The 14,566-nt window shown below is 32.5% G+C and overlaps 1 protein-coding gene and 1 long non-coding RNA gene across 2 annotated transcripts; one reads left to right on the top strand and one right to left on the bottom strand.

The window, feature by feature from the left end:
• Positions 1 to 5: 5 nt before the first annotated feature.
• On the bottom strand, positions 6 to 1,615 carry LOC110904085 (30S ribosomal protein S21, chloroplastic). Its single transcript, XM_022149889.2, has 2 exons — positions 1,103 to 1,615; positions 6 to 317 (listed from the first exon to the last, which is right to left on the bottom strand). Exons 1-2 carry the CDS (start codon positions 1,531 to 1,533, stop codon positions 209 to 211), a joined length of 540 nt encoding a protein of 179 aa, XP_022005581.1. The 5' UTR covers positions 1,534 to 1,615; the 3' UTR covers positions 6 to 208.
• Positions 1,616 to 8,436: 6,821 nt separating this feature from the next.
• Positions 8,437 to 9,890, top strand: LOC110906010. Its single transcript, XR_002573588.2, has 3 exons — positions 8,437 to 8,571; positions 9,095 to 9,148; positions 9,646 to 9,890. It is a non-coding gene; the product is annotated as an uncharacterized LOC110906010 (long non-coding RNA).
• Positions 9,891 to 14,566: the final 4,676 nt, after the last annotated feature.

Genomic DNA, 14,566 nt, shown 5'->3' with positions numbered 1-14,566 from the left:
AAATATGACCAGTTTCTCGCTTTCTTGTACCAAATAACAAAAGAGCATATGTTATGTTTTTTTTTTCTCATAAACAGGGGTAATACACTAAATTAAACAATACATCCGGGGATTTAGTTTCTAAACAACAAATATACGCAGTACATCGTAAGATCATAACACAGTTTCGCAAGTGATGACTTGCAGGAATCAAAAGCATTTTCCCGACTCAATTTAGAGGACTGTCTTCAGGCATTTCCCAGTTATCGTTATCGTCATCCTTCTTCTTGTTCACACTTTCCGTCTTTTCATCATTAAAGTTTCTGAATGGGCCACGTCTGTAATTTCCCATTAAAACACAACTCTAGTTAACACTTCATCCTTCCCAATGACACATAAAATATATAGATAACAAAAAATCGTTACAACAGTTGTATTACATGTATAACATAACCCAGCAACCAAATATTATCATATCGGGTCCTTATAAGTTATATCATTACACCACCCCTCAACAACGGACACCAAGGCACCTATATATGGGCCATATAGAACAGCGAGGAATAGGTGATACTGGCCGTATGGGTCATATCACTTGTCGCGTCCATCATATCTTGTCATGTCACACTATCATACGACCCATATGAGGACTTGTGTTGGGTTACCACATCAATGGTGTACCAATATCATCGTCATTATATATCCTATGAAAGTAGAAAAGCATTTGACTTTTGTGGTCAAACTAATGCAATACACGTAACACCACGAGTGCACCTCAAGTTATGTTATCCAGAAACATAAGTATCTACCATCCTAGTTCTGTTCAACAAGTATAGATCACAATATCTTAAGAAAATCGATTCAATTCTGTTCAGTTTATGGTCAAAATACAACAACTCATTTGACCCTCAAATCAAACCCTTTTCTATTTCAAACTTATCAGATGACTGGCTTCTTTCATGTACTACACATATTCCTCTACAGATTTTATACATTCAAATGTTTAAAGTTCATATACCTGAGAGCAATATCATATCAGCTTTATTTTGTAATTTTGCCCTAGGTCATAAATAACTGCATTAAACTCATATAAATTCAATCAATCATGAGAAAATGGAATAACCTGCGTCGATTGCGCTTAGCAGCCTCACGATGCTTCCGCTTCTTCTCCTCCTGTTTATTCTCAAAATACCTACGACGCTTACACTCCTGAATGACTCCAGCCTTCATAACTTCCCTACGGAACCGTCCCAGCAGCTTCTCCTCAGGCTCGTTATCCTCCACGATTACCTGAACGTTGTACGCCGATCTGAAGTACAGCGTGTTAGCGTACGCGAATGACGGACAAACCACCGACATCAAATCACCAGGTAGAGAGGAATTGGAAGCTGACGATGATGAAGAAGAAGAGGAATTGGAAGTGACGGCATGTTTGTTGTTGGAAGAGGAGTCGGTGGAGAGTGAGAGGTGCGACGGTGGAGCTTTGACCGGCTGTGGTGGCGACTTAAATGGTGTGAAAATGGATAAGAAATTGGCTAAAGCTGAGGACGCCATTGTTGCTTGCAACAGTATAGAAGGTAATGGTTATCTGGCGAGTTATATCATCATCCCCAAATCGAAATGGATAAACTGAGTTGACTCGGTTTTACACGGCTTATGGGCTGGAATAAGTGGGCCATACTTTTTGTTGGATTTGGACTTATGTAGTCAATTTAGCCCATTTAATGTAAGATGAACCCAAACCCAAAATGTGATAAAAATGACAGAAAGAATGCAACAAAAATTTTATGTTTTTATCGTTGTACGTATAAGCTTTTTTTATATAACAAAGGTATGATGATATATACTGAATTTGTATACAATAATAGGCATGAAAGTTTATTATGTTAGTGTAATAAGGACAACTTAGTTTCATGCATGTTGTTTACAGGTTTTAATGAAAGTTTTATAAATCTTGTACTTTGCAATCTCAAATACAAGTGATGTTTTGTCATTATGGACGAGAGTTGAGAGAGGAGAGAACAAACAGTTAAACTTGAGTTAAGACGGTTACCTTCACAACTTAAGAGTGGACTCCTGGCTACAGACTATGAACTGTGAAGTGCAAAGCCAAACTGTCCAAAATGAGGTAGTGACGGTATGTTAGATTGTTAGGGTTAGAGAAATGTGAGTTTAGTGAGTTAGTGAAGGGGACTAAAAGGGAGTTAAGTTCCGACAATTGTACAGTCACATGCTCATGTTTCGACAATATTAGGCCAACCATCTCAAGTGTATCATGTATGGGTGGTCCAACTTGGTCTGGTTTTATATGGTTACTTTCAATATATCTGTAAACCAACCTATTTTGAGACCTTTTAAACTAATCAACCGAAAAGTCAAAGAAAAAACAACCACGAAACCAAGTTGATGATTGGTCTGAACAGTTTCACAGTTTTAAACCCAACCATAAAATCCCTGACTCTCGTATAATCTTAAGAAATTTATTTGATTATATCTAATAGTACTAGTTTATGATAGTTATCATCTTGGCTCCATAGTTCTCACTTTTTATTAGATTTTGGCTTTGGCATTATTTTGTGGGTAAATATGTTTGTGTATTGGAATAAACAGTTGAAATGATATTAGAAGTACAATAATAATTCCATCTATCTTGTCAAGGTGCTTTCAAAATAATTCATTATTGTTACAAAAATTCCAAAAACGTCATTTCCATACTAGTAACTTAGGTTAATCAAAATTTTGTTATTAATTCAAGCCTTCAAACTTAAACCTGCTTCAATAAGCTGGCCTAAAGTTCTTTAAAATTGTATAACCAACCAAAAAAACAGCCTAAAAATCTATACTACTCTAGTCTAGGCCTTTAAAGATAACATGAACGGTTGTTCGTTGAAGATACTAAAAGTTTCAAGTAATTGAATAAAATAATGTATATAATGGATAATAGAATTCCATAATACTAGACTTTAAAATACTTTAAATTATCTATAGATGTTAACAAAATGAAATGAAATAATGGTTAAAAAAATACTTTACACATGTTCTACACATATGTCGAAGCATACTCCAATTGCCTTGATACATGTGTTTTTTATTTATTTATCGAAGATAAACTTGATTAGCAGTATTTTATTAGAGCCAATGAAACCTCTTTAACCTAGTTTTAGATCAATTAAGATAAATTCTAAAATAACGTCGTTTTAGAGGGACGTGACATAAATGATACATAGCTTCTTTTGTTGTTTCTTTATAATTATAAAAAAGAAAATTGGCCTGTAATAATCTCATTAAGACTTTATTGGTCATTAATAATTCCAACCTCAGAATATTCCTCCTACCAGTCCCACATTTCACCTATTTTTCCTATAATGGTCCTCCGTTAAAAAAACTTAACGGAGTTAAGCTTTTTTCCAAATTACAAACAGATTTTTTAGGGCGTTTGATCAGAACGATGATACGAGTCCATTGATGTAAAACTTACTTCGAAATGGTGCTCCAAGTGACTTGATTTTGGTTAATTGGAAATTTGAACACCCGAATTGAAGCGTCGTTTTCATCGTTTGGAGCACCGTTTCGAGTCAAGTTTTACATCAATGGACTCGTATCGTCGTTCTAATCAAAAGCCCTAAAAGATCTGTTTGTAATTTGGAAAAAGCTTAACTCCGTTAAGTTTTTTTTAACAGATGACCATTGTAGGAAAAATATGTGAAATGTGAGACTGGTGGGGGAATATTCTGAGGTGAGATTATTAATGGTCAATAAGGTCTAGGTGAGATTATTACAGGTCAATTCCCCTTATAAAAATTGACCATTTTATTTTTTTGTATATTAAATCAGAACATTTTCCTACTTTTATAAAAGAAAGTGATTATTTATAAAAAAAAGTATATAAATACGATAACTTAAAAAATACATGACATGATATGCATTATGAAACCCTAGCCCAATCTCTTTAAACAAAGACACGTATTCAGTCGACTCCTATGTTTATGATTGTGCTACGATTGCTTTTCCAAACACACTGATTTGTAAAATTTATGAGGTGACTATTTATGTAAATCTAGTAGATTACAAGGATGCAAAATCAAATACCGTGATTAAGAAAACAACCACTTTGTGTTAGTACTTTTTTTTTTGAACGGCCAACAAACTCAATCCCGAGCACTCTCGGGGCACCCACTGGACAAACGGAGTACTCCGAGAGTAACCCGAGTCCACCACCAATTCCGGGGAAAACCCGATAACCCACCCGCCCGTAGGCACGACGGTGAAATTACCGGTAAAACCCGTTTGGCTCAAGGATCCAACACAGGTTTCCCTGGGTCTCCTATCATTGCCCACCAATGCCTCACTCTGCACCAAGTGGGAGTCGAACCTGCATCTCTCAAGAGAAATGCAAGCCCTCCACCACTTGATCTAGAGAGATCATTGGCCACTTTGTGTTAGTACTATATTGAATGCACAACTTGTACTATATTTTTCTAATTTGTTTTTGTTTTCGTGGATTTCTATGATGAGTATTTTACATAGAAAAAGCATAAAGTTTATAGGTATTTGAGTCTTTTGATGAGTAGTTTAGGAAATCCTCTTCATCTCCAATAAGGATGTAGTGCCTCAAAAGTCCTCCATAAATTACTTAAAAGTGTGATTATGGTATAACCTAAATCAGTGGGCTAATGTCACGTGCCACGTGTTAAAGACTTATTCGTTAGCATGATTTGTGAAACAACAAACAATGAAAAGATTGTAGTATTTGGATTCAATTTTGCAACCAAGATGAGACGTATAATAGTGGTTTTCAACCAAATTAATATAAAGTAAATTTATTTGCTCGAGTCAAAGTTAATTTTGGCTAGAGCCGATAACAATACAAGTTATGATGGTTTTGTTTCTAATGTGTGATCCGAGTTAGAAATGGTAATGGATGGCAATGATCCCCATATCAATTGGTTTGGGGGAGGTGGGAAGGTTTACTCATATATGTGAGGTTCCTACTCGAGAGGTCTCAGGGTTGAATTCTTGCGGGACGAACTGTGGCACCGGTTCAACCTGTCAGTAATATGTCAACCGTAGGATTCCTATTCGAGACCTAGGTGATTAATGGCCAAAGGACTAATCAGGTGATATAACCGCCCCAAAAAAATGGCAATGGCTCTATAAAATTGCTTTTGGATCCCTTAAATTTAAATAAATAAAGTAACAATTATATAAGTGTTTTTGAAGTTGAACATAACCAAAAATGACATGTTGCATTGAGCTTTATTGCGACATTTTCTTTCTATAGCATGGTGAGATTAAGGTGTTAGTTGTACAACCAAGTTCGTCAACATTACTTTCTTCCCTCATCAACTCACGCTAAATTGTTTATACGAGTAAACTAAATTCAAATAAGTTTTAATAAGATAATTAGGAGCTGAGTTGTAACTCAATGGTTATTTACTTATTTACCTAACTTCTACTATTTTCATCTCAAAAATGATTTATAGTGTTAAAAACACACTTAAAACGTTTTTTATGGTTCTTTGAACATGGAAACCTTATGATTTGGGACCCTTTAAACTTTAAAGCATGGGTAATTGGGTATCTTGTTTACTAATGATACATACTTTATATAAAACAAATGTTTTAATATAAAGCACAACCACAAGTAATTTTAATTGTTTCCCCCTCCTTGTTATTAGACCATGTGTAGTGGGGCATTATGTGGGCATTATGCTCAAAAAAAACGCCCTCCACTCCCATTACATAGGGCATTATGGGGCATTATGCTCAAAAAAAAAATTGCTTTGGCGTGATATATAAAACGCCCAAAGGGGATTGTGGGAGGGTTGACTGACCAATGAGATTTTTTAGGGGTTTTTTCTTTATTTTATTTAATGCCCCAATAATGCCCAATAATGCCCCATCCCCATTACACCCTATTTTAGAAAACGCCCAATAATGCCCCTTTACTGACTGGACCGCTACATGGCGTAAAATGCCCTAGAGTGGGGGCATTATATTCCCCTTTCACTACACATGGTCTTATAGATAGATGTCGTGTCATGCTCTATGTGTCAGAAAAATAATATATATTATTCACTATATTCCAATAGGCAATATCAGAGGTCGTTACAATAGAAAAATAATCCAATATTATTCTTTTGTTGATTATATAGTAGGTAATAATAAAAAATAGTTTATTTGTAAATAAAACAAGTAGACGTACATAACAGTTATTTTATAAGTTTTTAATCATTTATTCATAGTAATTGATACCTAACCCACTTGTAAAGTGCTTGTTACAGTCATCAATTTGTTAGGAAACTTTTTAATTATTTTTACACTGTTGGCCAATGAGGTAACGAAAATTTTCATTAAATACATTAGAGAATCTACAATATATTTGACTATTTTATTAAGTTTATTCGTATTATATTTTGTTATGTTTAATCGTTATATATATTGTTGAATATTTTTAATTGTAGTAAAATATATTTATTTGTTAATGATAACAAAATTGAACGAAAAATTGTCATGTGGTAATTGTAGTTAAACATAATAACGGTTAAACAAAATAGAAGTTACTTGTAGTAAAATATATTAATTGTAGTTATCCCTATAATATTTTTAAGACTAAATTGCATAAATCAACTTTTATTTTATACCTAAACAGCACTTCATACCTTTCACTATGCATAAATCAACCTTTATATTATACCTAAACTGCACTTCATACCTTTCACTATGAAATCGGCAAAACCCAACCTTTATGTTCATGTTTTCTAACGTTTTATAACCTTTACAACTAACGTGGTCCAAAAATTAAGTTAGTTACCTCACATGCTTTGCATGTGAGGGTACTATGGTCTTTGATTACATAAAGGTTGATTTGTGCAAAAAGAGTTAAAAGGTTGATTTTTGCAAAAAATGTTATTATATATATAGTAATTTTTTTTTTGCAAAAACATTATTATTTGTTAATAATCATATATTTATATATATAAAAAATTAGTTTTAAAATTATTTTATAAAAATTTTGATTTTAATTTTTTTAACTTTTATAAAGTAAATAATAATGACAAGATAAAATATTTTTATATAAAGTATAAATAAACACAAATTCTTTTAAAATAAAGTTATTGAAATATCCAGAATATTTTTATAATTATAACGGATGTTTTAAAACTACTCAAACTAAAAGGTATTTTTTATGTATATGTAAGTATGTGTTTATAAAAACAAAATATTAGACAAATTTATATCGATAACAGAAAGTACTAAATTAATTTGACGTTTAAAAAAAATCGTTAATAAACTCCAGTAAACAAATTCTAAATATAATATATATAAATAATACAAGTGCAATATTAAAAATATATATGCAGTTTAAGACATTCTATTATTTCCTATTGCATTTGTATTAGTATTATTTACATATTATATATTTGGAATTTGTTTACTGAAGTTTATTAAAGATTTTTCTAAATGTACAATTAATTTATTAGTTTCTTTTATCGATATAAATTTGTCTAATATTTTGATTTTATAAACACATACTTACATATACATAAAAATACATTTTAGTTTGAGTAGTTTTAAAACGTCCATTATAATATATATAATTATAAAAATATTCTGGATATTACAATAACTTTATTTTAAAAGAATTTGTGTTTTAGTTATGCTTTATATAAAAAGTACTTTATCTTGTAATTATTATTTACTTTATAAAAATATATTAAAATCAGAATTTTTATAAAATAAATTTATATATGTTTATATATAAAAATATATAACTATTAACAAATAATAATGTTTTCAAAAAAAAAAAATATTTTTACTATATATAATAACATTTTGCACAAATCAACCTTCATATTATAAACAATTTTTCTGCACAAATCAACCTTTATGTTATAAAAGACCATGGTACCCTCACATGCAAAGCATGTGAGGTAACTTAACTGAGTTTTTTGACAAAGTTAGTTGTAAAGGTTATAGAATGTTACAAAACATGAACATGAAGGTTGGGTTTTGCCGATTTCATAGTGAAAGGTATGAAGTGCAGTTTAAGTATAACAAAAAGGTTGATTTATGCAATTTTGTCTATTTTTAATTAGTTATTTGTAAAGTATTTTGAATATAAAATGAAATATAAATTAATATTATATTTAGGTAGCATAAGGAATTGTCATGTGGCCATTTTTGGAATGGTTTATTAGAGTTTATATAGATAGATTAGATAATATTAAAATTAAAATTGAGAGAATTTTGTAACACCTCAAAAAGGTTTATTAGACATAAGTTAAACTAATTAAAATTTAACTTAACTAATGAGAAATGTTACAATTACTAGTAATAAAATGAGAAGCGTTTAACTTAAATAAGTGAACAAACTAGAAGGGCCAAAGGTGTTAAATGTCAAAACTCAAATTAATAAAAGAATGAAAAATTAAAACACACACACTGTGTGTGAGTCTGGGCGATCGAACAGAGGGCAGGGACAAGGTGAAAACCCTAGTTTTACCAATTCCACCAAATTGAGTAGAGATTTCAAGGATAATCAGTTGCATGACCCTAATTTTCGATCATCTAAACATACTCAGTAAAGTGGTAAGTCGAATTTCTTGATTTGGTGAATTATAGGAAATGGGTTTCAACCCTAATCATGAGTTTATGATATGATATGAGTAATTGGAAGTAGGATTTGCATTATAGAATAAGGTTTATGTTGATTTTGATGATTATAAAGACTTGATTCATGAACCCGTTTTGTATGAAATCTTTATGAATGTAGGATGACCAAAATGATAGTAGTAACCATGTATGAACTTGAAATCTTAATGGTTGATCTTGTTTGTGATGTATGAACACTAGATAATTTGATGTAAAGTAAAAGGATCATATGACTTGTTTGATTATTGAAGAATTAGTAGATGAACTAGTAGAATCATGTCTTAAGATAATTGTATTTAGTGTCCTGTTAATGCGAAACCCGCCAAGTGTTCAATGAAATGCTTAAGAGAAAAAATATGTGAAATTTGGAAATTTGTGATAATGTTATCATATGATAAACTATGTAAAGGATGAAATGATATTCGTTGGACTAAATGAAGGAATGAACTTGTTAATGTAGGCGTGAAGGAAGAAGGTTCAAGTGCTAGGAAAACGGAAGACGCACAAAATCAATGTATGTTGTATTTCAAACATAAAATTTATTTGGTCGTTCAATGTTTTTTTATAAAGGCTTAGGCTATACTAGTTTAGTGTAAATATGAAGTAAGTAGCCTAACCCGTTGTGAACGGGTCATTGGGAATGAAGGTTTATGAAATGACAAGTGTATAGTCGGCTCGTCTTAAACGAACCGAAGGAATGTATGTTGATGCAAAAAGGAAAGTAATGAATTAAATCCGTTATAAACGGGTTGAAATGGATATATGTAATTGTGATGAAAAGGATGTATTTGATTCGTTATAAACGAACCGAATGGATGTTTATGTACGCTTGCAAATGCCCGTTTCAACGGGTTAAAGAATGGCATGTTTTATCTCAATTACGAGATAGTATGTTTTGACCCGTTTCTTCGGGCAAGAAAGTGCATGTATGAAATGAAAGTATGAAATGGATACGATTTATTAGATTAGAAGTAACATTACTGTCGAAATTAATTTTGATGCTTGATGTAGGTAAATCCTCAACTTAAATGGCTTGGCGACTTGGAACGAACACACGCATGAATCACGCCCATTATGCGCTTCCGCTACTTTTGTATTGACGTTTATGGGTCAAAATACTTTGTTGTAAATAACTTTTGTTAGTAGCTAGACTTTTAAAACGTAATGTTATGATCTTTGTTATGTCTTTTGAACGTGTCGTAGAATTAGTTGAAATGATGATTGTTAAAACAGGGATCCGCTTGTTGTACGGACGAGTCATGCCCAAATTCTGTTAAAACTTGTATATTATTATTATTATTATTATTATTATTATTATTATTATTATTATTGTTGTTGTTGTTGTTGTTGTTGTTATTATCTTCGAATGTGAAAAGAATGGGCGTTATAAATTTATAATAAATGATAATAATAAGGTTAACAAAATTACTTTTAAATAAAATTATAAGATTAAAGGAAAGATTACCATGTGACATTAATTGAAGTCTTTTATTAATATTTAGATATGTTTACGATTTAAACGACATACAAAACTATAATAACTTGGTTAATGGTTGTAATTTCCCTTATATAATTTATCACTTTTACTTTGTGAGGCAAAACTACTGTTCATTTTTTTACAAGTACATAATGCAGATTAGGTTGAGTGTACAAGTTGTTGATGCATTAGGATCATCACCCATCTTCACTTTAGGATCATCACCCATATTCACTTTTTCACTTTATTTTAGGTTTCCCTCTTTCTATCCGTATTCAACTTTCAAACACAAAAGTATCACACAAAGTACCCTACACAACCTCGCCGGAAACCAAAAGACCTGCTACTTGAGTTGCTTGGTAGCGGCCTAGCGGTGGTGATGCACTTCGTTTGGATCAGAGGTGACGAAAGGTTCACCACCCGTCGGCGTATTCCGCCAAACAGGTCGAACAATGCCCGGATGGTAACATTCCGACAAGTTCTGTGTTATGGAGAATGTTTGTAGAGAGAGAAATGGAGCAATGGCGGTGTTGTAATGGTGGCGGCTAGATGGGTTATGGTGGTTGGAAGTGTTGAAGCTCAGTTTTTCATCTATCAGAGAGATGATGAAGATGGTGATGGTGATAACGGTGTTGGTGGTGGTGGTAGTGTGATTGTGGTGTTGCCATGGTGGTGATGCCGAGTTGGTGGTGCAGCGGTGGTGGCTAGGTGGTTAGTGGCGGTGGCAGTTTGATGGTGGTTCTGTTGTGTTGATAGTTATGGATACATAAAGAGAAGTAAGATGTTACATGGAGTGTGTCTCATTGTTATAATTAATGATTTATATTGGGTAAACATTGTAAATGGAAAATATTTGGCAAAATTGTAATGGCAACTATGAATTTAATATTTACAATATATTTTGTTACCAATTTCTTTATTTAACCATACTGAAAAATTCATAATTCAGTCATATCCATGCTGACACCAAAAAATATTAGTGACACCCAAGAAAAGAAATTGTAGGATCATCGGTAACGACATATTTAAATAACCCACAACACAACACCAAAGTTTCAACAAAAGTTGAGTTGGAACTAAAAATAGGCTTAAGTGTATTACGTCGCACCAAAGGTTGGTTAACAAGCCAATGTTACCATTTTGTTTGCATAACGGTCCGTGTTATGGTGCAAGGTTAAACGTTTTAATGCCTGCTTTTTGGTTTAATATATCCGCCGCAACGCGCGGGTCCAAAAAAACTTGTATATTTAAAAGGTGCATTATTATTTTGTTTTCCTTTTGTTCATACTTATCATCTTTACAATAATCAAAAAGATCAGATACAAGGCGTAAATGGACACATAACAACGTTAATACATCATAATAAAATTATAGAAAAAGTGAGAAAAATTAGCATTTCTCTGTAGAGTTATTATATTTTAATAATCCTAACTTTCACCCATTGGCCGACATTAATCTCAACATAAAAAATTGGATTATTGGATTTTATCTCTATCAACTATTGGGTATTGGTCGTTGGCACCCCAAACTATCACTTTGACTCCCACCACTCCCAACTTAACACTTTGTGTATTGTGTCACCCCGCTGGTGAACATTTCTTATTGTTTGCCTAGTGTTATTGGTGATATTAGGCTAACATTTTGTGAATTACTAATGACTACAGGTGCATCTGCTCCTAAAAGACAAAAGGGGAGCCAAAAACCACTCAACTTGAGTGACATAACACACAAAGTGTTAAGTTGAGAGTGGTGAGAGCTGAAGTGATAGTTGGGAGTGACAGCAGCCAATACCTAATAGTTAAGGGTGATAAAATCCAATAATTCAAAAACAATTTATAACAATCTCAACTTGTAAAAATTTGGCCCTCATCAATTATTTTCTAACTAGGTTATAACCCAAAAATTTTCTCTATCAATCCCAGCTTTTAAGAATTTGGCCCCCATTGATCCTTTTCTAACTGGGTTATAACCTAGTTAGTTTTTTGCTGACATGGCAACTTGCATGACACAAACCTAGTGATTGGCTGATGTGGATGCTTATGTGGCACAAACCTAGTTATTGGATTTTAATAATCGTAACTTTCACCACCACCATTAGTCGCCACCACTACCACTATCAACAACCACCACCATTAGCTGCCACGACCACCACCATCAACAACCACTACCAAGTACCACCACCATCAGCTGCCACCACCACCATTAGTCGCCACCGCCACCACCATCAATAACCACCACGTTTGGAAAATTGGTAGTGGTGGTTGTTGATGGTGGTGATGGGTGATGATGGTGGTGGTGGCGACCACTGCTGATGGTGGTGGTTGTTGATGGTGGTCGTGAAAGTTAGAATATTTAACTTGGTTTGTGCCACATAAGCAGTCAAATCTGCCAATAACTAGGTTTGTGCCATGTAAGCTGTCATATAAGGCTATAGGGTGTGGTCATGACCCTCACCCTCATGACCACCATGACCCGCCACGTCAGTGTCATGTCACACACCTCTAATCCACAATCCAAAACCACTGCCCTAAGGGTGTGGTCATGATCCAAACCACTATTCCCTTATTTATTTTAGTTTATCTTTGTCTAAAGAAAAAGGAAATAATTACTTGAAAAATGGAAAGGAGGACCATGGTTGTCATGGTTTAATCCATGCAAACCCTGATGGATTAGGGAAGGGGTGGTATAGCCTTCCATTAATGTTTCTACGTGCCGAATCATGTCCCAACCATGATCCCACACCCTTTAGCCTGAGCAAAATACTAATTGGGTTATAAGCCAGTTAGAAAATGATAGATGAGGGTCAAATTCTTACAAATTGAGATTGTTAGAGAGAAATTTTTAAGTTAGAATTAATGTCGCCCAATAGGTAAAAGTTAGGACTATTAAAAGTCAATAATCCATCTTTGTATTGTGAATCTATGTTCGACACTCAAATGAACTTATATAACACATAGAGATAGGGGAGAGATGAAATAAAAGATTTATTAATTTTAAAAGTTTAATGCGTTTAAAATATAACACAGAATAAAGAATTTTACTCACTTTTATTCGAAATATATTTTGGTCATTTTATTTTAGTTTCTAAACCAGTTACAACGATATGCTTAACATTAGAATGGTATCTCTAAATTGTTTAGATATGACACATAAATAAGGTATCTAATTATAGCGGTGCGTCCAATTCATTATAATTATTCAAAACACCACTTGTACTTTAAAGGGTAAGTCTACTAGCCCTAAATTACCTGTGTCACACGTTGGATAATTCATATGTTTCACACGCTAATTTCCCACTATTCCACCCATATACATTTACTAGGATCAGTTCCAACAGAAAATGGATTTCGCGTGACAAGAGTAGAAAGCAACAAGGTGGTGACACATGTACATTAGGGGTTTTAATTTATAGGATATTTGCATCCAATTATGTACACATGTTTATATCACAAACAACAAACGATCATCATATTGTAAATGCTATAACAACACTTTGTCTCGCTAAGAGCGTTGCACATTTTATTTAAATAAAACATTTTAAATACATTAGTATTACACTCATATTAAAGTGAATAAAATTCATGGTTCTCAGGTGTAACTTTTAAAAGAAAATAATTAACTACAATAAAGTTATTCAAGTTAAAAAAAAATGGATGAACTAGTAATTAATGAAAAATGTAAATTAGATGATAAATCTCCCTTTTACCCTTTCCACTCATTAGTTGGATCATCTCCAATATATTACCCTCTCTTTCCTAATTCTCTTTATTGATTAATTATTTATCACACACAATTTCTTTATCTCAAAAAAATGTGGACTAAGATAAGAATTTTCAATTTTTCATTACTGTTCTCTTTCAACTCTCCCTTTACATCAACTTCAACTCTTGCATTGTAAGTCTTGTACATTGGAGATGGTCTTAGTTGTAAAATTGTCATTATGTTTATTTGAACAATAGATTGCTTTCTAACACTTTTCATACAAATTCCAACTTGTATTTGATCCGTTATCTTTATCTATGTATATGTATATATATACACACTAATACGTAATGCATATATTAGATAGACAACAAAGTAATTTAACTTCATTTGAAGATACCATTCTAATTTACCTCAAAGCTTAAGACATATTAATACATTATTTAATAAACTTCTAATTAAATACACTACATGCACTTTCTCAACAATAGTTATTGCACTCATATATATATATATAAAGACACTCCCGGGTGAAATACATATATAACCAGAACAGAACAAAACAAAATTAAAGAAATTTAGAAAACACAATAACTAAGGCGCGATATATTAAGACGATAGATATATTGGTTATAAAGTGAATATTTGAAATTTAATTATCCATCGTTCTAATCCAAAGAGCGATCACCTCCTTCTTTTCAATGTAGCGATTGTTTAACCTCCTAATAACCGACATTTTCATTTATTTTTTTA

This window comes from Helianthus annuus, chromosome 14, assembly GCF_002127325.2.
Source record: "Helianthus annuus cultivar XRQ/B chromosome 14, HanXRQr2.0-SUNRISE, whole genome shotgun sequence".
NCBI lineage: Eukaryota > Viridiplantae > Streptophyta > Magnoliopsida > Asterales > Asteraceae > Helianthus > Helianthus annuus.
This window is presented reverse-complemented; position numbering and strand designations above follow the sequence as displayed.